This window comes from Python bivittatus, unplaced genomic scaffold, assembly GCF_059951505.1.
Source record: "Python bivittatus isolate LINGU-HERP-01145 unplaced genomic scaffold, Pbiv_v1 ctg000200_np1212, whole genome shotgun sequence".
NCBI classification, from domain to species: domain Eukaryota; kingdom Metazoa; phylum Chordata; class Lepidosauria; order Squamata; family Pythonidae; genus Python; species Python bivittatus.
This window is the reverse complement of record NW_028277040.1, coordinates 10,098,332-10,124,532: the sequence shown is the minus strand read 5'-3', so window position 1 is coordinate 10,124,532 and position 26,201 is coordinate 10,098,332. Positions and strand designations below refer to the sequence as shown.

General features: G+C 38.3%; 1 protein-coding gene across 1 annotated transcript in view; it reads right to left on the bottom strand.

Annotated features, from left to right (window-relative positions):
* STK17B (serine/threonine kinase 17b) overlaps positions 1-24,748 on the bottom strand; it is a 32,692-nt gene extending 7,944 nt beyond the window's left edge. The window contains exons 1-7 of the mRNA XM_007426942.4: positions 24,486-24,748; positions 19,174-19,338; positions 11,614-11,826; positions 4,889-5,033; positions 4,295-4,421; positions 2,073-2,121; positions 1-180 (exon numbers count right to left, since the gene is read on the bottom strand). Of these exons, the coding sequence (XP_007427004.1) occupies positions 1-180; positions 2,073-2,121; positions 4,295-4,421; positions 4,889-5,033; positions 11,614-11,826; positions 19,174-19,295 (836 nt within the window). The 5' untranslated portion in view covers positions 19,296-19,338; positions 24,486-24,748. The remainder of the gene's footprint in view (positions 181-2,072; positions 2,122-4,294; positions 4,422-4,888; positions 5,034-11,613; positions 11,827-19,173; positions 19,339-24,485) is intronic.
* Positions 24,749-26,201: the final 1,453 nt, after the last annotated feature.

Genomic DNA, 26,201 nt, shown 5'->3' with positions numbered 1-26,201 from the left:
TCAGGATTTTTAACAAGGAGTTTTTGAATGAAATCTCTGGCCAATGATGAAACAGAAGCAAATGTTTCTTCTGAATAATCCACATTGAGTTGAGAAATGTTGAGATACGTTTCTTGTTTATCTGCTCCCACAAATGGAGATTCATGTGTAAGCAGCATGTATGTGATTACACCTACACTCCTGAAATTACAGAAGTTACACTTTTTCATGGATGTTACAAATTAAAATATTTCCTGCTGGTAAGTAACAGGTACTAAAACATTTAAATTTTTTTTACTGCTTTTTCATTCACTTATCAGAGAAAGTCATTCCAAGTACACTAAAGCTTTCATATAGTTGGATTATATATCTGATAAAATAAGTTCCTGAAGCATTTAAAGTTTTGCTTGTATTTTCCACATAGGAGATCAGACACCAGGATATTTGTCTCATCAGTGTCTTGTAACAAATATAACTTGATTACATAAGGAACAAAAGCCTTTTCATAAAGACTTTACAAATCCTGGCAAGCATGTGCCATGCGAAGGACACAATCTGATTCTGCAATAAACCAAAGGGAAGTCACCTGTCTGACACTCAATCCAAAATGTAATTGTTAAAATGAATAGAAGCAAGTCCCATACACATTCCACTGTACTTATGGAGATACTGAATCACACACAAGACTTCCAGAGAACATACTTTCAATTAGTGCAGAGGTAGGCAATGTTTCAGGGGCCAGGGTCTGCAACTCAGCCCCATCTTTCAAAAATGGGGCTCATAGGAGATATTCTGGCAGAGTCCTAAAATCACCAAAATGTGATTTTATTTTCCTTGGAAGTGGGTTTGGTTTACTAGAGTGGGAATGGGAGCAGGAGGCTTCTGAGAGGTAAGCAACTGTTTTCATCATCCCTATCTGACCCAAGAAACCCAGTTTGGTGTAGGGGTTAAAGGCATCAGGCTAGAAACAAGGAGACTGTGAGTTCTAGTCCCACCCTGGGCATGAAGTCAGCTAGGAAGAAGGTAATGGCAAAGCACTTTGGAAAATCTTGTCAAAAAAACTGCAGGGACCACACTGATTCGAAGGTGTGTGGGTGCGTGCACGCGCACACACACACACACACACACACAAACATAATCCAAAATCATACTGCCAAAATTTGGTCATTTTGCAGCCAAATTCTAGGGATGCAGGGGAACACAAATGAGACAAGGAAAGATTGCATGTGGATCATGGCATGCCTACTCCTGGTTACTGCAATTTCTAGAACAAGTCTGGACACTTGTGCTTTCCAAGACTTCCAATATGCGCATCAAGAATTCTAGATTAGACTGTATATACATTTTATACATTTCACAAATTGTAAGTATATTTAACAAATTAAATTTAATAAGTATCAAACTGGGTTTCTTGGGGTTGGATAGGGATGATGAAAACAGTTGCTTGCCTCTCAGAAGCTTCCTACTCCCATTCCCACTCCAGTAAACCAGCCACACTTCCAAGGAAAATAAGATCACCTTTTGGTGATTTGAGGACTCTACCCTGTTTTAACAGGGAGCTGAAGGAAGGGATGAGCACTGAGGATTCAGGCTAGAATACTTTGTACAGTTTTATCGATAGCATAAGCTTGTTTCATCTGAAATTCATATTCCCCTGGATGGAGAATCCAAGTAAATATAAAACAGTAAAATGGTATTTCTGATCACTGAGGGAAAGTTAAAAAAGCAAAGATGACCCACCATTCTAGATTTTATTTGAAACATTAATTTACTTAAATTTTAATTTATATACCCGAAGATGACAGTTCTCTTTTTAATCAATCACAAACAGGTGCTGCTTAAATATACTGAAGCAAAAGAATATGATGATCTCTGCTTTATGTTGCTTTACATCTGGAAAAAGGAGTCACAGGAAATAAATGTCTGCTCCAAATTCACTTTCTAGCTCATCAATATCATAACTTGCTCTCAAAGGCCATAAGTATTCAAAAAGGATTTTAAAAGGCTTCATGGGAAAATCAATAGGCTTTTAAGATGAAACTATACAATTAAGTTTTTTAAAGTTGCTTTAATCTCATAAGAAATTACCTTACCATATGTCTGTTGCTGTAGTAATAGGATCATAATTTAAGACTTCTGGTGCTGGAAGGGAAAAGTACCATTAAATACAGTATTAAAATAACTTTATCATATGTTCAAGATTATTGCTGATCTGCCACACTATTTTACAATACATTGAGAATGATCCACATCTCACCAAAGAGATTATTTATCTAGCAGAGTGACTGTATAAACTGGCCCTTTAGCCCACAGTGGCTTGATTCACCCAACACACTAAGCCATAATGTTGTTTAACTGATTTTGGCTTAGTGTGTTACTGTGAACTTATCCATTGTTCTTTGTAAACTAGTTTAGTATGCCATGTAAACCCAGAAATCTTTCAATATCCATGCTCTTGCCAACTATTCCCATCTTTTTCCCAGTTATTTCTAGGAATGTTGCCTTAGCTGATTTGATTTCATTTGTGCAAACCAGAAATGGGGGGGAAATGATATTTTTTTCTGGAATGCATCATTCAACAACTACAAGAAACACATCATGTTTGCATCCCATTCGCATTAGAGTAGCAGAAACTATTGAAAGCAATATATCCTGATCAATGTTCAAAGGAAGCAAGATAACCTAATAAGAATATTAGGTCACTGACCTGGATCTCCCCCTCACCTTCAGGCTGTAAGAACTAAGATGATGATTCATCATCTGAACTAGATGTTGCTAATTTAGATAACACTCCTAGTTATATCCAGAATGCAACTGTCAAGATCACATTGTGTATTTTACTGCTGTAATTTCCCAGCACACTCTTCCTTTTATCAACAGTCTTTTTTTCCAACTGTGGGCACTCCTTTTTAATGCATGCATTGTTCATTTTCTTTTATGGTGTAAGCACTGCTGGTTATGGACTATAAATCTCTATACATCACCTATTGCATTATTTATTTATTTAAATTTGTTATATCTGCCCAACTCTGATGGACTCTGGGCAGAAAACCAAAACAATCCTTAAAAACAGATAAAACATAAAACCTCACAGACAGCCCAAACTAAAATGATCTAAAAGTGACACAATTTAAACAAAACAGGGCCCCACAAAATACAACAATACATTAGCTCCAGGCCTGAGACCAAAACCAGGTTTTAAGACCGTTCTTAAAGAAGAACTTTAAGAGCTTTCTGGACCTAAGAGAGAAGGCGCTATCCTTATCTCTGGGGGGATGCTGTTCCAGAGGGTGGGGGCCGTGACAGAGAAGGCATGCTACCTTGGTCCCACCAGATGACAACATTTAATAGAGTGCACCTGGAGCACACTCACTTCTACTGGAGGGTATCTATCCAGGCCCTATGCCACACGGGGCTTTATAGGTAATGACCAGCACCTTGAATTGCACTTGGAAGCCAACTGGCAACCAATGCAGCTTGCATAGCAGTGGTGACACACGGGCATGCTAACAGGCACCCATTCCTGCTTGCACCACTACATTTTCAACCAGCTGTAGCTTCTGGGTGGTCCTCAAGGGCAGCACCACATAGAGTACATTGCAATAATCCAGTTGTGAGGTGACCAGGGCATGAGCAACAGTCTGAAGGGCCTCCCTTAGGCATTGGCAAGTGCCTAGTACTAGCACTAAGTCTGTATCCTGGCAGAAAGCATCCTCCTCTCCACCCAATGAGCCATCTGAGATAAATTATGTTATCATTTCATACAGCAGTAGAAAGGAGAAAGCAAGCATTCATTTCCAAGTACATTATAATGACCTGTTACAGGAAGATTATTTTCTTTATAACAGTTTGTATATACTTTGTGAAATTTAGATAATGTAGATCTTTCTATATTTTATGCCCCATTTCTGATTGGAACTCTTATTTTGTTTACAAAGAGACTGATATACCACCTTTCTTCAAGTGACTGAAGACTGTTTACAATGCAACAGCAGTAAAACCATCAATCACACATAATTAATTACAAAACCCAGGTCCACTATACACACAATTTTTTTATTATTTTGTGCTTTTATTATGGGGTGTTCCCCTCTCCTAAAAATTTGGTTTTGTACCTGTAGGGCCACAAATTCCCCATCTTATTTTGAAGCTATACTTTTTCCATTTGGAAAAAAGCCATGTTTTATGACCACTTGAAGAACAACTGAAGAGGAAGGTTTGTGTCAGTCTTGACAGCTAAGGAACTGACATTCTTCTAAAAGCCTGGCTAGTGCAACATCAGGGGAAATGCATTCAAATAATATGTGTGAATTACCTTGATATTCAGGCGTTCCAACAATTTCTCGTATTTCACTATAACCTCCAATCTTCCGAGACAAACCAAAGTCAACTATTTTTATATCACCAAGGGGAGATATACTACTCAACAAAATATTCTGTGGCTACAATAAACAAACAAAAAGTATTTATACACATCTAAATTAAATTATATTAATGTTTTAAATTATATTTAGAAGTTTATATATCATAACATGAACAAAACTACTTATACTAGTATAATCCCAATAGAATCAATGTAATTGTTGCATTGATCAATGTAACAGCCAAATGTAGGTGGCTGTCAAGCACCTCCTTAGTAACAGACTATTTTCATAATAAGCCTAAAGATAAATCTCAGCCTTTTAGAAATGTTAAAAGAGTTTAAAATTAAAAAAATATTTTATATTAATATCCCACATGTTCAATAGGAAGAAATGTTGGGGTAGCGAACAATATAATTTTTTTTTTAATTGCCTCTCCCAATTCTAAAGTAAATGAGACCGTAAAGATAAAGCTTGAACAGTCTTCTTTACTATTAATCTCATGATCAGTATAAATTCTAAAGTTGTGAAATTGTATGCACTATTACCTTTAAATCTAGATGTACAATATTGTTTTGATGCAAATGGAAAACGCCTTCCAGTATTTGTCGTATAAGCCTAATGATAGCCGTTTCATCTATGGTTTCTTCTAGGTCAGGGAGACATAGATTAAAGATTTCTCCTCCAGCTGCACTGAAAAATTATATGTGAACACATGCAATTGTCAGCATCTTACTGCCAAAACAGAACAGGGAAATCGGCTGTTGGCTTATAATTTCAAACAGTTTCTTACATATACTTATTTAAAATGATAATGGTGGAGATAAACAAAAAAGTGAAACAATCATTTTTCCCTTATACCTTTGGAAGAACCAGCCCTTTCAAAGAGAAAATTGCAGTGAGGAAATTATATGGAAGAATGCCAAACTGAATGTAAGCTTCACAATTGTGAACTCGAAGAAATGGCATCCTTTTCTATGATGTTGGTAGATGCCAGAAACAAGCAAGCAAACCAAAAAAAAGAGAATAAAACAAATGTTAATGGAAACTAAAGTCTCAGCACAGCATGTTACTGGTGGCAAAGGAAAGGAATATTTTATTTCTAAAATAAGGAAGTTGCTTTCCTAGCCAAGTGAGGTAACAATCAAACAGCAGTGTTCCAGAACACAGTATGACGCTCAACACTTAGCTTGTTTTGTTTTCTTTAGACTTTCTAGGAACAATCTTTTTAATTCTCTAAAAAAGAATTAAAACATTTCATCTTGAACCACTTTTCATCTAAGAATCTAAAAGCAAACAAAAAGCACTTCGGTATAAATTGTTCATTCACCACAAGCTCTCAAGAAATGCAAAAAATGTAGCCTTACATTTTCTGGAGTACATTTTGATTTGGCACTCTGGTCACATACCTTCCCTGAAGCAATCATGTTTATTTATATTTAATACACACATAATTTAAAAAAGAAGATGAAAACAAAATGTATGCCAGAACCACAGCCATACATCAATGAATTTTCTTCCATTGCATCCTAAGATTCCTATGCGCACACCCAAATAATTTTTGGCCACATGCAAAATAGTTTCACAGTTTCTTCACCTAACTGCATGTCCTTGTATTGGAATATGTGATACAACAAACATGTAAAAGAGTGTTGCTGCATACATCAACTCCCCCTGCACCCATATAATTTTTTAAATCATTTGTGCTAAAGGACAACCTGATCCAAATATATATGTTCACTCCACAAGAGTAGCAGATGAAGTTGCTTTTTAAAATTTATGTTATTTATAAATCAAATTTATATGCCACCCATCTCACTATCAATGACTCTAGGTGGCTCACAAGGAAAAACATAAAAACATTTAAAAACTACAAGCACATTAAAAGATGGAAAGAGCATCCTCAAGGCGCCAGCCACTCCCAATGTTGGGAGCCCCCATTGGAGCCCCAAGCTAGTCAGCAGAGCCAAGTCTTAAGGCTCTTGTAGAAGGCTGGAAGAATGGGGGCCAACCTTTGCTAATACCACAACATGAATGTATTTCTATTTATCTCCCAACTTCCTTCCAGGAACCAAGACAGCTTATATGGGGATCACCCTTCATTTTATCACCATAACCACCATGAGAGTTGGTGGGATTCAATGAAAGTGACTTATTTTGGATAATATATGTGTGTGCATATACATCCACACCCTGCTAAAGTTTCACTTACCAGCTATATATTTATCTTAGCAAATTTGACACATTAACATGCTAATGCAGATTTTTAAGAGCTAGAAATATGGAAATCAGATTCACTTGGATATGACCTGAACTGACAATATAGAAAGCCAAATAGCATAAATGTGAAATTATTATACTGCAGAATTTCACATTAGAAAAAAATGGCTATTTAGCGCTGAACAAAATAATTGAACTATTATTTTGCAAGGCAATATAAAAGCCCATGTTCGGAAAGACGATAGGATACATTAAGGACTCCAAAAAGAAATAACATCATCAAAAGCAGCCAAAGAAGAAGAGCACATATAGAATTTACCTGAAAGAAAGATGAACCACAAAAAATAGGCAGAAAAAAGCATAAACACAAGCAAAAATCCTATGTACTGCCCACCTTCCCTACCATATCAACCTGAAATGGCTAACTCCAACTTCCTCCTCTCCAATAAATGTGCACATATGCACCACTTGTATGTTCCTCTGTGTGTGCATGGACACAATCACACACACATCTCGCCCCCCCTCAAAAAGGGAGGTCTGAGACAAGAACAATGAAAGAACTGATTAAAATTAACTGCCTGTAAAATAAGGTATCCCATTTATATGCAAATCCCTCTCTGAATATCCCAACCATTCTCTCCCACACATTCAAGCCAATCACCCATAGAGAAACACAAAGTGAAACACACACACACGCGCGTACGTGCGCGCACACACACACACACACACACACTCTTCTTTCAACAGAAAAAAACAAAAAAGAAGAAAAGAACAGGATGAAGATAGGGAAGAGCAGATTCACTGTGAAGGACAGATGAAATGAACAAAAGTGGATTAGGCAAGCGGAAAAAGAAAGGGAAAAGGCCTGGGTTACAAAACAGGATTAAACTGGCCACATAAGGAGCCCCTCACTAATATTTAGTATAATCTTCAAAGGGACCCAGGCTTTTCAGGAGTGATGTTTGTAATCATCTGTATCTCCTACCATTCCTGGGTTTTCAACAGTTGCTTCTAGTCTTATCAGGGAATGTAAGACACCCTCTCAGATTCATAAGTAATTAGACCCAAAAGCAGATTCCACTAGCTGGGTTCCTGTTTGCACCATCTGTTACCCTAGGACATAATTCTCCTACTAGGAGAAGGCCGCCACAGCAGCAGCAGCAGCAGCAGCAGCAGCAGCAGCAGCAGCAGCAGCAGCAGCAGCAGCAGCAGCAGCAGCAGCAGCTTAGCGAGCCAAACAAGTTATATATGTCAATCGCAAAGGCTTTTCAAGATCAAAATAAGTAGCAGCACACAGTCACCTCATATTAAAAAAAAAAAAAGGGAGAAATATAAAGATCCTTAGTGGTATATGTGCAGCCCAGTATTTTTTTTTAGGGTTTTTTGGGGGGAGGGGGTGCCTTTGAGTCAGCCTTGATTCCTGGCGAGTGCCTGGACAAGTCCCTGCAGTTTTCCTGGCAAGATTTCAGAAGTGGTTTGCCATTGCCTTCTTCCTAGGGCTGAGGGAGACTGACTGGCCCAAGGTCTTTGTGTCCAAGGCAGGACTAGCACTCACCCGTCTCCCACTTTCTAGCCTGATGCCTTAGCCACAACACCATTGGGAGGGGAGAATATGAAATTCTTCATTTGTGTAACTGAAACAATATTCCTAATCACATAAATCCAATCTGCTTGGTTTTAAGAACTGTGCTATTTTCTTATAGCAGTTTCAGTATCAGAAGCCCCCAACTGCTATAGCTGACTTGCTTGTTGCTTGGCTGTGTGGTGGGGCCCTTGGACCTGGGGATAGGAGGGTGAAGGCCATGGATGATGGCTGTTGTAAAGAGGAAGAAAGCAGGCAGTGACATCATGACGGTGGGTATGGGGAGATATGGTGGAAGACAAGGCAGGCTGCTTTTAGGGAAAGCACCCCAACATTTGGTACTGGTGTCACACTTCAACCCCTGTATTCAAGCCCAAATCATGGTCATTGGAGCTTCACTGGCCCCAGGTTTTGCCTGCTGCTGCTGAATGCCAGATTGGTCTGTTACACAGCCTCCCTTATTCATGATGTAATTGTGGATGACAGGGCTGACCTGGCATGCATTAGCAAGACCTAGCTGGGGGGGGGGGGGGCGAATCCTCTCTGGGAAATATGCCCACCTGGATTTCAGGTGTGGCATTACCCCAGGTTCTGGGGCAGGAGTAGACGTGTAGCCATTTTTATCTGGGAGACTCTGGTGGCTTCCAGGGACACTGCTCTGCAGATAAGTAGATGGGAGACCCTGTTTGTGAAGCTGGGCCTTAGGGATCAGATGAGACTGCTGCTTGTGTACCAGCCTCCCTGCTATACATAGCTTCCTTGCTAAGTTGCTTGACTCCAATGACAGGATTGAGGTAGAGTCCCCAGACTTACCGTTTTAGAGGATTTCAACTTGTCTTTGCTTGGTTGGGAGTCAAAGACAGCTCAGGAATTCATGGTCACTTGGGCAGTTGTAGACCTGATCCAGGCCTCTGACAGCTCCAACTCACAGAGAGGGTCACACACTAGATCTGATTTTTATCCCAGAGCAGTGATGACATAATCCAGAGTCTGGGGATGTTGTCATCAGCCCCTTGACATAGATTGATCACTCTCTATTAGCCTTGGAGTTTTCTATGGCTACACTCTATTGCAAGGAAGAAAGATCCTCAATGAACCAACCCAGTGGGGTTCCAGAGGGAACTAGAGATAGTTTCTAAAGCTCTGATGCATGGTTTGACCAAGAACTTCATTGCTGCTTGGACTCTGCCTATGTGGATTCTATGTGTATGAAGATCCTGGAAGGTCCCCTGATTTTTGTAAGAACTCTGGAAGATGAAGCAACCCTGCTGATCTAGAGACATCTAGAGTGCTGGTGAAGGAAGACAAAGAGCAAGTCTGACCGAGCACAGTAAGAATCTACATGATGGATTACCTTGTGACAATATGCGTTTCTTTCTCCTATAACCACCTGATGACCCTGTTTTGGGCAACTCAATCCCTTCTTAGTAAGGAGGGGTCATGGGAATACTTGCAGGGCTGTTGTGAGAATTATGCTACACATCTGTCGGATAAAATGCTCAGTTCTGCTTGGAGTTAGATTCTAGCTGGGGTCCTCCTGGACTCACAGCCTCTGCTTGAGGACTCTTGCACAAATATTTCCTGTGCACCAGTTGCACCCATTTCAAGATCAGGAGGTACTGCTCACAATCACTCACACCTTAGTCACCTCCCAATTATACTATTGCAATGTGCTCTCCATGGAGCATTCAGAACCTTCAGTGGGTCCAGAATGGAACAGCAGATGAAATACTGGGTGCAGCACATTATGTGCATGTAACCCTGCTGATTCATGACTCCCAGTGGGCTTCCAGGTACAATGAAAGGTTATTATCTTTAAAGTCTTACATGGCATGGGGCTAGGTTACTTGTGGGATCACCTATTCTTAATAGTTCCTGCTGTGGATTCCCTTGGTGAAGCTGTGGGTGGGTGGGTGAAGCTTCCCTTGGTGAAGCTGTGGGTGGGTGCCAGGAAGCATGTCTTCTCTGCCATGATGCCTACCTTATGGAGCAGCCTCCCTCCAGAGACATGGATGGCCCTGCTGACCTTCAAGGCCATAAAGACTTGGCTTTTTCCCCAGCCACTGGGGCCAGGATGTTAATGGAGCTCTGGTATAGGGGAGTATGATACGTTGGCAATGAATTTTTTATGGGAGCCTCAACCTCAGTTTGTTTGATTTTTCTTTTAATTGGTTTGGATAACTATTGTTTTTATCTCTGTTCACCATCCATAGTTCTACTGGTTAGTTGAATGGCAATATAAATTTGCCAAATAAATATATCTAGAACAGTGAAATAATATTGGGGACACATGTAGAGTATGGTTTTTGAAATTCTTTCCAACCACTTTAAATAGTTCTGTTCTGGGTCACAAGAAGGAAAAGGGAGGAGAGTTTGGACCAGAGGACTCATCAGCATTCTAAGCCACTACCCCGCTTCTTTTCCCATGAGGATGCACTGGGGAAAATTTTCCTACATTTTTTTTTCTCTGAAGCTGCTGGGTGGGATCTGGCCCATTCTCAAAGCTGATCTCTTTTTTTGTTGACTTCACCTGTCATGCAAAGAATTATCTTATAGACAGAGTCCCAAGCCCTTTTCTATAACTTCTTTCCAATATTTTATTCAGTTGAAAATAATAAAAAGGGTTAGAAAGTACAGGTAGTCCCCAGTTGAAAAACAAGTTCAATTCCCAAGGTCTGTTCTTAAGTCAAAATTGTAAGTCGGAACAGTATTATTCTATAATATTGTATAAGTAGTACTGCATCATGAACTCGAACCATTTTGTATTTAAATTGAATTTTGCTAGAATCGGCTCCATTCTTAATTATGGGTCGTCCTTAAACCAGGCGTTCTTAACCTGGCGACTACCAGTATGTTGTTTTGAATATTTCTCCAACTGTTTCTATGAAAACCATTATTAATTCAGGATTTCCAAAACTCAACTTCACACATAATGCTAAACTATAATGTACTGTTTTATTTTTTAGCTTAGGGCAATGTTTGAACCATTCATTACAGCTTAGCATGATACGCAAGTCAGGCTATTATGACTGAAATTCATAAACTCAGCCAATATGAGCCACTGACATCTCTAATCTCTTGCAGTGAGAGGACAACTAAGCATAAAACAAACACAAGAAATGCCTACCAAGTAACCCAACCCATTAGATTTGTTTTTTCTTTTAACATAGATTTCCTATCATTATAAAGCAGTTATCCATGATTTTTTTTCAATTCTATACTGAAGCAACAGAACATGCACTGCATATTAATTTTTAAATTACCACTGAACAACAAAACAGAGAGCACCATAAAAGTCAAGGACACGAGTTCCACAGATAGGCAGATAAGTCATTCCAACAAAGGGCCAAACTTAGAAAGTACAGAGGCCCTCAAATATTGCTTTTCTGGTTGTATTCAATCAACCAATTCAACAACGAACACATTAAACATATTATCAGACACACTGAAGGAGACTGAATATATACTTACTATTCCAAAACTAAGATGATTTCATTTGTTGTTTCATAGACTTCATGGAGATTCACTACCCGGGGACTTGGTTTTGTTAGTTCTAGAATAGCAATTTCATGTAGGATGTCTGCTTTGCAGTCTTGGCCTCTTCTCCTCTTTTTCAGAAACTTAGCTGCATATTCCTGGCCTGTAGCTTTCGCAATACATTTTCTAACCACAGCAAATTTTCCTCTGAAAAAAAAAATGAAGGAACAACTGTGAAGTACTTCACCAGTCCAAATCAGAAGGACAAAAACATTTTGTAATATTTCACCCTTGTTCTTTGCAGATAGAAATGTGCTATTTTTTGCATCCATAACTGTATCTTCTGTAAAGATTTCTTTTAGACCTGGTATACATGTGGCCTTCCAGACAGTCTTGCAACCCAATCCCAGCCCCCTGCCATTACCTATAGTGGCTAAAACTGAATGGAGCTGGTATTCAACATCTGGAAGATCACAGGTCATTCATCCTTGATGTAAAGCTACTGAAGATTTAGAAAGCCAAAACAGAGCTCTTTGGACAGAAAGTTTAGCTGTGATCTACTCGGGAGCTCTTACTACCGCTTCAATTTACTATCTCTTTGTTCTAATTCATCATTTCTCTTATCTCAATTACAATTCCTTCCAACTTTAAATCCTAGAAACAGACATTTTGTAAAGAATATGCTCAATCTGACTGATGTAAATGAAATATAAAGATTGCAATCTTAGAACCACTCACATACAAAACTATTAATCTTAATGAGATCACTATTATTTAAACAGATTTGAGTAACCCTTCATTTAAGATTTCAACAGAACAATTAATGTTTGTAACTTGACTAAATTCTTATTAAACATTAGACATTAAAACTATGCTAAAACATACTGAGAGGGTTAGAACTACTTTCTGAACACTGCAAATAGGTTGCAAATGAAATTATCAGATATATTAAAAATGGTTGTATATTTAAGATTCCAGGACAAAACAATTAAATTATTTTACAGCACTTCAAGTATTAATGCTTTATTTCACACTATGACAGTTTTACAGCAGTTGAACACTTTATGCCTCCATGAAAATTATATTAAACCAAACCAATCAAACCTTTATTTCAGTCATAGACCAGTATAAAAATCATACAGGTTTTTGAGAGCTATGAGAGATAATATTACCCCCGTAAATTCCATTTAGAACTGTTTCCCAATCTTTTAGCGCACAATTTTGCTTAAACTCTGCTCAGATTTTTTTAATTTGCAGGAACCTTACATTCTTTCAAAGACAAAAACAAAAAACAAAAAACCCTAGACTCAATTTGTGATAGCTCTGCAACAATAAAGAGACATGACTTTTGAACTGGATTTGAACAGAGCTTTTAAAATCCTGATTATGTGCCATCAAGCTGTTGTTGACTCTTGGCAACCACATAGATTAGATTTTCTCCATGACGACCTGCCCCAAACCTGGTCTTTCAGGTCTTCCAATGGTGCACATCGCCACTGTAACTGCAGCTGGTCGTCCTCTTCTTCTCTTTCTTTCTACCTCTCTCAGAAATTGAGACTTCTCCAGAGAACTAGGTCTTTGCATAATGTGTCCAAAGTGAGATAGTCTGAGCCTGATCATTTGTGCCTCAAATGAGATCTCTGGGTTTGAAATGAGATCCATTTCTTTGTTTTCTTGGCTGTCCACAGTATTCTCAGGAGATTCTCCAACACCAAAGTTCAAAAACATCAATACTCTTTCTATCCTGCTTCTTCAAAGCCCAACTTTTACTTCCATAAAGTGTCATAGGGAATACCATGGCTTGTAATGATTCTGATCTTTGTAGGTATAGAGACATCACAGCATTTGAATATCTTTTCCAAGGCCGCCATGGCTGTTCTCCCAAGTGCTAGTCTGTGGCATATTTCTTAACTGCTTGTTCCTATACTGTTGATGGTTGATCCTAAAAGGCAGAAGCTATCCACCACTTTGATATCTTCATTGCCAATTCTAAGGCTGGTTGTTTCACCTGTTATCATTAGTTTGGTCTTCTTTATATTTAATTTAGCCCCATTTTTTTCACTGTGCTCCTTCACTTTAATTACTGGAGCTTGCAGATCCCTTACATTTTTAGCCATCGGGGTACTTTAAATCCTGGACCAAATCATATTACTAGCTTTCCAATGGTAAGGTGGAACTTGGCCTAAAACATATTACATCACTGATGCTGCTTTTTGTTTTGTTTTTTCTTAATTACCTTTTGTCAAAGAGGAAGTGCAGAGGAACTAAAATGACTGCTTCAAAATTCTTATGACCCAGTTGCCTGTGCACACATTTTGACAGCATTGGAAAGAAGGAGTAAACTATTAAAGTCAGGAAAGACTTGAGCTGGAAGAAAGAGTCAAAAACAAATCCCATCTTTGGTGTAGATGAAGAATACCAAATTATGTTATTGACAAGCATACCTTGACAGATAAACCTGCCATGGTAAAGCAAAATTAATGAACTGGGCGAGTTCAAGCAGTAACTTTCCCAATAAAATATAAAAGTACATCTCAAAGTCTTCATACAAAAACCAATTCTCAATTGCTAGTGAAAAACAAAGCATGCCATTTTTTCCCTTACTGCTCATTTAACTGTAGAATAAAAAATGTATGTTGGTAAGCTTGTGTTTTTAGAAGAAAACCACATACTGTTTAAAAACCAAGCTGACCTTTCGGAAGTAAAGAAAAATGTATTCCCTCAGCCAAGTTGAGAATGCCTGAAAACCAGCATTTTTATTTTAGCACAGAAGTTTATAGGAATGCTCAGAAATACAATACTAAGATTAGACTGGGAACAGAATCAGAGAGTTAAAATCTTTGGAAAATAATTAAATGAAAAGTATATGCTGTGGGCACAAAAATCTTTCTAGCTCACCCACCCATATTTTAAAATATTTTTAAACCCTTATTCCACCAATATTCATAAAGCTTAAGACAATAAAATAACATCAGAAAAACACCTGAAATACATAACTAAAACATCCTTGAAGTTAACTTTTATCAGGTAAGATCTACACTAAGAGAGTTGTAAATTAGCTTGGGAAAATGTCCAAGTTTGAAGGCCAGCCATTGAGAATACTCCTCAAGCTATCACTAATTTTAAATATAGGGACCAACAGACAGCATTTTAAAACAACCCTTTAATTGGACTGGAGTATGGAAATGGTAAAATTTGTAAATCTTATATATGTAAAATATGTAAATCTTATAGCAGTCAAAAATAAATATAACTTAAAATATATTACATTAAAAAAGTCATTTTTTCTCTGAAAGTTCTTCCTAATATACCTATATATATCCATTTTGAAAGATCCTATTTCAATTAACAAGTAAAGTGCTCTAATAAAATTATGTGCAAGTGTGGGAACAACTTGAAAGTTCATGTTTGTTTCTTTGAAAAAAAATTTTTTTCAACAGTTCTCTTAGGACCCTATTATAAAACTATTAAAAGAAGAATTTTCCAAAAAAACACCCAAAAGAAACAAAAGATACCTCATTCCAAGGTCAACAACTGAATTGTGTACTGAAGTACAAACAGAATAGCTACCACAAAGAAACATAACTTTAAAATCTCACCTATTATTTCAAGGTGACTGATCTTCTACAAATGCAACATGAGCCAGCCAAATTCAGTAATGTAATAAAGCTTGAATTTTCTTTAAGCAATTATTATTATTGCTTCTTTCCGCAATAGGTAAAATTAGCTCAGTAAATTTGCTGGCATCATTACAAAAAGGAGGAACTATTTCAGTCTCCTGAAGACAACCAAACACAAGCTAATGCATTAGGGTTGTGCAATGCTTTTCATTTGTTTAGGTAAAGGTGCTTTGGAGAACATGGAAGAAAGTACATACACGCCAGCAGTATGCACTCAACTTATTAAAATAGCCACATCTATTCCCCAAATTGCAGGATTATTTTAAGAGGTCACTGGCAGTTGTTGCATTTAAGCTCCCACATACTCTGAAGCACCTTTTTGGAACTGAATCCAAAGCATGGTACAGGCCTACTATGCATACATTTTTGAGGTATTTTCTGGACAAGTACAATCCACTCATAAAAAAAGAAATCATAGTGCAGTATTTGAGACTCAATGGTTTCAGTTTCTTAATGGTTGTTTAAAAGCCATAAACTCCTATAAAATCTAAGGCTGAAGAGGAGTTTTGATACATGAGGTAGGGCACTGAAGGCCACAAAAAAAATCGTGAGAGAATTTCAGGAATTTTGCATGGAAGTGATAACCAGAAAGATTCCACACTTTTCATAGCCGTTCATGAGGCATAAACACATTGCTCACTTTTTTGCCTCAGTTACCCACTCCCTCTGATCTCCCACCCTTTGATATGACACCCATCTGCAGATGTTTGACTCTTTTTCATTTTGGCCACCTTCACATTTATGATACTTCAGACACAACAAAGATTCTGTTTATTAAATGTACACATCTATTTCAGGCATTCTCAGTTTTAACTTCCAGTCATGTGCAGTTATAGCAAAAATACACATTCACTTTAGCTGACAGCATGCACACTGATATTTCACAAGATCCTACAATATAAATGAAACTGACAGACACATAGGCAAGTTAGAAATCTGTAAGTTCTGGATAGGAGAAAATGGGCTTAAACTTAATTCTAGTATTGTCTGTCCATCAAGTGTTTCTAGACAAGATGGCACTGCCCCTGAAGGAGTAGCCCTTTGACTTGGCAGTTCTTCTGGACTTACAGCTCCTGCTAGAACAGGCAGAAGCTGTGGCCACAGTATTTTTTCCCCAGCTTCAGCTGGTAAGCCAGTTGCAACCCTACGTAAAGCAGGAGGATTCTGCTTACACTGATTCAAGCACTTGTTGCCCCCCTGCTTAGACTACTGCAATGTACTGTACATGGGGATGCCTTTGAAGATCACTCAGAAGCTGCAATTCTGACTGGCGTTCACTGATGAGAACACATTATAATAGTGCTGAGGGTCCTGCACTGGTTGCCAATAGATTTCCGGATCCAATTTAAAGTGCTGATACCAACCTATAAGGCCCTACATTGGCAGCTAGTCATCTGCAGGACCCCATTCTCATTGGAATCAATTCAATCTACCCAGGAGAAAGTATTGGTGATGCACCACTTTGCGGGGGGGGGGGGGGGGCTTAGGGATCCAAAGGTCTACAAATGTAAATAATAACAAGGAGGAGGAGGAGGAGGAGGTGGCAGCAGGACTAGAATGGTAGCAGGAGTCAACAAATTTGAACTTGGTTTACTAGCTTAGTTCCTGAGTTCTCCTGTCTGGATACTTTCCTTTATAGTTTCTAAGCAAAGCTTAATGGCTATCTGTACATATGCATTTAGAGACAACAAGAAGCAGCTTCTGGAGCAGCTACAATATACGAACCTGGAAAAAGATGCAGTTACTTTAATTATTCAGAAACAAGTGGCTTGTAATGTGCTTCCCTGCACCATTTTTTCAAAGAGTTTGCACATTTCAAGTTCCTATTCCTTTTTACTAGTACCATCACCACGATTCCTGCAAAATTTCAGGAGGAAGTGGAATTTTGATGTGTGGCCCAGGGCACTGAAGGGCACATATCACTGGCAAAAAGGGTAAGAGGATTTAAGAAACTCTTCATAGAAGCAATCAGCAAAAAGAAAAGAGCTGGCATATACTGTACACACAAAAAGCCAAATATAATTCAGTAGTAATAAGGGAAGTTTAAGCTAGGAATAAAATCAATAAATATCCTACAAACTGTAATAAAATTAACTGTTGACTCAAACTAACTGTAAAATCCAGTCCATTCTAACTTTCTTGGCACTGTCTATCACTCTGCATTATTCCTCTTATGGCTAGACTTTAAAAAATTTTCCATCTTCTGTCCTTAATGTTCAGGCACACTAACAACTTTTTCTTCGTTCATAAAAGCTGTTCTGCAGATATTTTGATAGAATGTTCACAGGCACTCCATAATATCACCCCACCTTAGCAAGCCTATATTATTCAACTCAGCCCCAAGAATGTATGTTTTGATCGCAAAAAAATCCAAACCTTAAATTAAGCAAGTTCAAATATTTCTATCTTCAAGATCATTTTCCTGAAACTAAATCTGAACCACCAAGATTGGGCCAATCCTGTTTACTTTTTTTTTCCTATTAAGAACAGATTTTATTTTTGCTTTATCTTTATTGCTAATTAAAAGAATTATAAGGAAAAATACATTATTGTATGAATATTCATTAACACATTCCCAGAATAGAAAGCCCATGCTAATTATTTATTCTGCAATAATTGAACTGGAATATTAGATTGATTTTAAGAATATCCCAAAGCTGTGTTGATGTACAGTAGTCTTCAGGAGCTGCATTCAGTGGAGTAAGTTTTACATAATAAACAAGGAATCTGCAAATGGTAAACTATTTTAGAATACATTTAGAGTATTTCTTAAAATATAAAAATACACTGGTTAGGCTCTAACATCATAGAAAACTATACAGCCTTTGTATTTATAATGAATATGGCTATTACTAATAGCTATTTTAGAAGACATTGGCTTTAGAATTATGAAGAAATTTTTACAATAAAAGAAGAGCATTCTATGTGTTGAACATTCCTATGTGGAAGGAACTGTAGAGTTCTTGCAAAATTGATTTCCTCTTCTCCAACCTCCTTCTCATTTCTCTGACTGGCAACAGAACAAATAGGCTGCCCAGACACAGAGAACATTTTCTATCTGTGCTCACATGATTTTTCATTAGTTCTAGTTTTAAAATTATCTAGCAACTCTAACTGGAAGAAAAGGATATTGCTACTCTAAGTAGTTTTAACGTTCATAGGTGGCTCCACAAATCTGGACTGCCTTATTAGCTACTCAATGTTCATGGTAACTTAGGAATAAAGAAGGATAGTTTATGACAAGCTCTGCAAACACTTGGAAGCTGCAGACTCTTTTCCTACTGCTTCCAAGGGTCTTCAAAGACCAACATAAACTGAGATAGTGATCTCTATCTTTCCCCAAATTCATCAAGCATGCTGAAGAAACAAGAACACCTGTTTTTCCTTCCCAATATTATGGGAAGCACTTTCCTCACTTCAAAGTTTTTTGTAACATAGGCAAAGATCATTAATTTTTAATCTGATCACAACAAAAGTAGTTATTTCTCATGCCATATTCCTTATATCAAAATGTTCCACGGACTGCTTTTCTACAGGGCCCCACCTGCAGTTTACTTTAACAGAACAAGAGCAATGCTATATGCAAGCTCCAGAAAAACTGTAATTTTATAAGAAGCAATGGAAACTGAAGCTAAGCACACACACAGCAGTTAGCCTGTTCTAAGACAGGAGACCAAACCATTGTAGTAGGCTTCAACGGGGAGCTGTTCTAGACCCTACTCTCCTGATGTGAATAGGACTGTTCTTTTCTTTATTAGCTAGTTTGAATCATCTGAAAAAGGTGCAATAAGCTCAGTTATTAGAGTACCCATTGATACAACAGAAGTTAAAGCAAGATCAATTTGAAAAAAAAAAAATTAAGATATACACTTACCTTCCCAATTCCTTGGGTTCAACTTCATAGAAATTATAAAAATTATCTGACTTTATTTGTGTCTGAGGAGATATAAGCAACAAGCCGGTGATGCCTTTGTTCTCTGATTTCCTCCTAGACATAGTTAACGCATGGGATCTCTCCAGGGTGGATACTGATTTTCACCTGTTCAAAGAAAGATGTATTTAAAGAAAGGTATCACATGGTCCTACTATATTACCATTTTGCTGTTAGTTTTTATTCAGTTAGTTAAAACTATTGACTCATTTGAAATAAAACTACTGCCTTTAACAGTTTTGAGATCTGGGAAGAAACAATTTTAATATAAAAATTCCCACAGATTTATATAAATCAATCAAACTCACTTTTTAATTCATTTTTAAAGAATGTAATCAATAAAATAATTGAATAACTGTCCTAAAGCAAATAATGTAACTATCTAATTTCAAAGTGGCTGTAAAACCAAGCAAAACCAACCCAAGATGTGATGTGATAAAAACAGTCTTTGTTTTTTTACAGTTCATTATTTCATAAAATGAATTTATAACAGCTGTAATGCCACTTGGCATTCACAAGATTGACAGCTGTTTCCCAAACAGGGAATGTCTTCTTTGTCTCAATCAGAATTACATGAGTTTTAGCACCAACAAGCAGTTTCCCCCTCCAAATCCTGCAAACTGCTATGGAGGAAAAAGTTTTGTCTTTAAAAAGTTTGCCAGAGAAAAAGAACAAAAAGTTTTGTGCCAAGGTTGGGAAGAAGGCTGGAATCTCTTCAGTCACTGAGAAAAAGGAAAATATCTACAAGAAGCTGGAAAAAGGCCAGAAAAAGGCCAGAAAAGCAAGGGGATTTTAGCTTCAGGCATCAGGTCATCCTAAGGAATAGGAAACTAGTTGAGCTAGAAATATTGCATCAGGTTACTTTTTATCTTAACAGGGTATGTGTTTAAACCTGATTTACTGTCTCTGATTATTACTGTCTCTACAATCTCAATTCTTATGTGTTTTATGCAAATTTACATCAAAGTTGCTTCTATACTGGTAGCAGATCTATCATTGTGTGATCTGCTCAGAGCAGTCCTTCTACTGACTTGCATGTTCTTCTGTGGGAGTTTCTTTTTCATACTGTCTTTTTAACAGCTCTGTATTTCAATTCCTTTTCCACTGAATGTTGTGCATACAGCTACTTAAAAAGGACTTGCTACATTCCCTTTTCTCCCCTACCTTTTTAAAATAAACTAAATTTTGTTCTATTTATCTCTTGTCAGAACTGTCAGTCTTCTCACACAGGCGAAGAGGCTGATTCCCCTGGTAGCATCCCTCAGTGCTACAGGGCCAGGAAGTGGCACTACAGTATTTATTTTCCTTTTATCATGTTTCCTCAGGTTTACACCTCAATAAGGCACAAGGGCTGTGCAAGTCCTTCACACACACCAGAGTTAGGGGGAAGTATGTCATGTAAAGTCACATCCCTGAAAGCTAGGTAGAGGCAGTAGGTAAGTACATAGGCTCACACTAAAGCAGGAGGCAGAGCTAGGGTATGTAATTCCAGAGGCCCCTGGGAGATGGGGCGTAAGACCTCCAATGTCTCATCCTCCAGGCTCAAGAACATTTAGTTACAAGAACATTAAATTGGGCAGCGTTTAAGTTATAATAAACTTTTTCCAGATTACTAAATGTTGAAAATATATAGGTATCTTAATTATATTTGAATTACACCTAATGAAATAATAGGCAATTTTCAGTACTTTCGGGGGGCTTTCCCCCACTAAACCTTTGATGTAAGGGATGCTGCAATAAAAATAACTTATAAATAAGACAGTGTGAATGCTTACAGTTAAACTGCATGAAGCCTGCTTCATCAATTTATTTCACAGATATTTCAAAGAATTTTGGCCATTAGGAAAAAAAGAATCACTGAAACATTCATATAGCATATAGTGTTAAAAATGTGTGCTTTTCTGGTTAAATATAACAAATCATATAAATCATAGCCCAAATTATTTATGACATCAGGAAATTTTATTTTCAAACCTAAATTTATAGAAAAATCCATATTATGGGGAGGAAAGGTGTTACCCAATACATTACACATCTTGTAGTTTTCAGCAGTAGTGTGAAAGTTTTATTAAAACAAGAATTATTGCATACATGAAGTGATCTTGCCAAGGAAGGCTATGATGGCTTCCACAAGGAAATTTTGCCTCGGTAACTTCTCATTATTCTTTAAGAATGGGTGGGACCAATAAATGTGTATCATTTTTCTTCCCCCCCCCCCCAAAATTCATTGCTGAAACAATTCTAAGGAGGTATAATTGTCAAATTTTACAATTAGTTCTACTAGTTATCAGCAATGCTATTACTTTGTTCATAATTCTAGAACAGAGAGTAGACAATGTGAGTGATATCAAATTATTTAAAATTTGTAATACTAAGACCAAGAAGAGCTTAAAATGGATCTCTCAAGTTATTGTTGTGAGCTACTCTAATTCAAGAATAAATGACTGCTCTCTTACAAAACATTTCTGAACACACTGTACATACTTCCTATCATTACAGCTAATCACAGTCTTATAACAAAACTGAAGCACTTTTTACACAGAGCAAGCCTTGCAAATTTGCTGCTCATGCATTCTACCAAGATAATAACTAGGCCTAGGTAGGTGGCAGCACCTACCCAAATTTTATTGATCTCAAAAAAGCAGAGTCAGGACCTGTGTAGTAGCTATACAGAAGACTATCAGATAAGCCCAGATCTGTAGGCTAGACTGGGAAATTAAAAAAAAAAAAAAAGCTTCCACAGCAAGGAAAAATCATTTCCACTGCCAAAATACTTCCCTACGGTTGTCAGGAAAACTACATGGACTTGTCCACAAAGTCACCAGAAATCAACCTTGACTTGTAGGAAATTTTACCTTAACCAAGATAGTTTAGCAATACCACAGATTCCCCAACACTTCCAGAGAAAAGGAGAAGTCTTGCACTGACGTATTTTAAGCCTGTACGTTATAATTTGTTATGATTCATACTTTACGACATACCCTCAGTTGCATGCAGTTCCATTCTCAGGTATATATGTTAAGTGAAAAATAATCATTTAAGAATCTAAACGTTCGAAGGTGTAGGAGAATCTATTTAGCTAAAACAATTCCAGAGTAACAAAGTTAAGAGTTGGTCTTAGAATGTCGATTTTAAAAAGTCAACTGTACAGAGGTCAAAATATAACCTACTAACAGCTAGTTTTAAAGAAATAAGTTGAACAGAGGTGAAGTATTTATCCCCATTTTACAAGTATAGCTTAAATGACTTGCATGTTTTATATAATAAAACATTTTTTGGAAATCATATACTTTGATCAATATAACACTTTCTCCTAATGCCAGACACCTGAAAATGGGTTGAGGTTGTTATTCAGAGGTAATGCAAATGTTCCCTAAATTTCTCAGAATTCTACTTAATTAGTTCTTTCTAGAGGTGAGCCCTAGAACTACCTTAGCACAAATTTAATTTTTACAGATGACTAATTTGCAGGCTGATTCAAAACATATTAACTCAGAATCAAGGTCAACTAAGTTCAAAAGGAAATGCTCTCCAATTAGTGTGCTTAGAATTGCACATATTCTTAATATTTCAAATTTGGTGAATTTACAAATATTTTCCCCATATCTGGAAGTATTATCTTCAAACAAATTGTTCTACAATTTAAAAAAGTGATTGAACACATAAAACATCCATTGCTTCCAAATGACATGCATAGAAACAAGATTACTGCACAAGTCTGTCTAACAAATGTCTAATTGAACATTTCAGCTCATTAAATGCTTGAGAACAGGGAATTCATTTTTTTAAATAGTTGAAGAATAACATGGAAACTACAGTGTTTGATTTTCATTTTAAAAGTTCAAACACTCTTTGTATTGAGCTTTGCTGTTTGGACATGAGATCATTTATTCAAGGTTAAAGATACAACATTCGCATTAAACAGAGCCAAGAAATGGCAAAAATAAATCTAAAGCCTCATTTTTACAGTGTTAATTACAATTTCAGCATGTAAAAATAATATAGCAAACACAGCCTGTTTAAAAAAACAAATTGAAGCATCATAAATAACCATCTAAAAGGCAACACTTTCCACAGGAATCTACCAACAACTTTCTTGTTGAGTATGTCAATGCTGCTTCAGCTGTTGTGGGGCCCTTAGCAACAATCTCTTCAATACCTGGTCCCTTTTCCCACCTACCCTCTATCATTTGCCCCCCCCCCACTTCTAGGCCCAAACTATAAAACCACTTAGAGGAAAAAGAAAAGGCAAATGAAAAATGTTTATCTTTTCCTTGTAACAACAAAGAACTGATAGTGGAGGAATGCTGGTTCAACAGGTGCTCCCAAACAATAGCCCTGAAAGAGGTACCTCAAAGTGTGGTGGATACATGCAGGTTTTTCTAATTCATACAAGCTTGAGCTTCTCTATATAAACTATACAGAGCATGGAAATATAAAAGCATCTTGAGTAAAATATAAAATCCCAAAGACTGCATGCTGTAGAGGATCCCTTGGTCCATGCCCACTGAGATGCTATCCCAGACTAATCCAGTGTCGCCTAAACTACATAAACTATCTTTACATTAGTATTATTAACAATTTTCAAAGTAATCCCATAAGCGAATTTTGGATTACATGAAGAAATACTTCACATCATCTGTCATATGGAGACTGAGCTAAATTGGACAGTGCAAAGAGAAGCAGAGAGATGGGAAGGAGGGAGACAGGAAGTGGCCTTCGAAATGTAGTGGACTACAATATGATTATCTCCGGCCACTGTTGCCACTGATCTTGAAGCCTGCAAGAGACGGGACAGATCAACTCTAAGGCTGTTGTGCAACACGTGCAGGCAAAAGTCGAAAAGTTTAGACAAACGCAAAAGAAACGCCAATCGGCACCTTACACGAGAAGGAAGACGCACCAAATTCAGCGACGCCCTAAAACGAACTTGCGTGCCTGGGGCCCCTACAGCAGAAGCGACTGCTCCCAACCCCACGACTTTAGTCACTTCTTTCTGGACGAGTGACACATCAATACAGCAATTGTTATTATTCATCTAAGCCGCTCGCACGCCGGCGCGTCCTCCCACAATTAGCTTTCAGAGCAATCATTTCGTGGGCTTATATGGCGTGAGCCACAAGGGATATGAGACCTCTGCAGACAATGGGAAAGGGGCCCTTCCACCCCCGCCGGAGGTCACGACCTGCTCTTACAAATACGAAGATGAGGAGGAAAATAAAGTTTCCCCAAGAACCAAGAAAATGCACCCGTACCGCGCCCGAGCCAGCATTCACGGCTTCTCCTCGCTTGCAAATCCGGCCAGCGTGCTGGCCCCGCTGCTTCCAAAGCCCCGGGTTTTCCTTCTGGAGGAGCGCAGCAGGCGCGCGCAACCCGCATCCGCGAGACAGCCTCCCAGCTTGGCGCACGAGCTCCTTCGCGGTTCCTCTCTTTCTCGGCGGCGGCCTTAACCCGCTCGTGCGCGGACCCACGCTCGCTCCCGTCACTTCCACGGTTGGCTTTTGAAAAGCGCAAAGCCGGTTTCTGGGGGCTGTTCCAGCGCGAGCTATTGGCCCCGCCTCCGGGTCTCACCCCAACCAATGAGAACTAGGTTGTCAGGCTAAGGCCGGCTCCCCCTCCCGACTGTTTCTCGGATCGCCTCCCCCTTTGAGTGGCAGGAGTGCGTGCAATCAGCTGCACGAACGCCACGAATGGGCGGCCGGAAATGAGACACGGGCCGAAGTGGGAGGGAGGTGATGGTTGCTGCGGAGGATGGTTAGTCTTGGAAAGGCGAGATGGGAGAGGTAATGGTCGGTCCCGTTGCTCAGGTCTAAATGGAAGTCGTTTTGTTCGTGCTCAGAGGGACGTCTGCCATCGTCTGGCTGAGACGCGCCTTTGATGTTGAGAGTAAGTTTAGGGGCAAAGTCCAGTATAGTGCGCCCTGGAGAAAAAAAATGAGACACTTGATTAAATAAAAGCTCCACCATAAGGCATTTATCTCCTGCTGTAAGTCATTGTTGACAGCTGTTAGCCTCAAAGCGTCCATTGCGGAGATGGTGTCACCTGGCAGGACAAGCCCTAAACCACTAAAGGTTTACCCCCCTCCCCCATTTCAGTTATATCGCTTTTAGGCCAATGAAGGGGGCATTCTTGAAGAGGCCACTTGGAAGACTGAGTGAATGGATGAGAAGGCCAAGTCAGAAATTACAAGGCGACCAATAAAAAGAGCAAATATTGTCCCCTGACACCTCTAGAAAATCCCCCAGGGCTGAATTACCCATCCTGCCATGTGCAGGGTGGGGGAGGGCACTGTTGCCTGAGAAGGTTTTTAATTTTTTTTGGTCCTGCTTTGACGAAATGAGGTGGAAAGTAATAGGCCTGCAGCTAAAGAAAACCTGCATGTTAATGCAGGATGTGGCTGTGGTTTAGGGTATGATGCACTTTAAATCATCCACATCTCCTTTTAACCATTTTACTAGTTTCTCTTTCACAGCAGCCATGTGCCCTGTAGTCCAGGTTCATAGAAGGACTTCCACAAGTTCTACAGCTCTTAAGTAATTTTAAGTATAGGATTGCATCCTGTGATGCACAAATATACCTTCTGAAAAGGATACAGACAAAATCCTATGCCCACATTCAATCTATTCAAGCAGGATGGCAGTATGTTGTATTGTGAAAGATACTTCGGTAGAACACCGAGTTAGTTGTGCCATCTCTGAAAATCAGCCACCTCTAAAAAATATTATTTGTTTTAAAATTGGAAAGCATCTGTACTTGTGTATTTATGCTATTCTCAACGTTTGTAGAGGCTACCTTGTTAATTTTCAGTGGTCCAGTTTTGTTTCTAAACTATGAGCCTTCAGTTATCCAAATATGACTTGCAAATATATCCTGATGTTGTAGCAAAAGTGTTTCAATTTGGGGCTTATTTATGAATTCTTTATATAAAGCATTGATCCATACACTTCAGCCGAAAAGGCTCCTAGTATGGC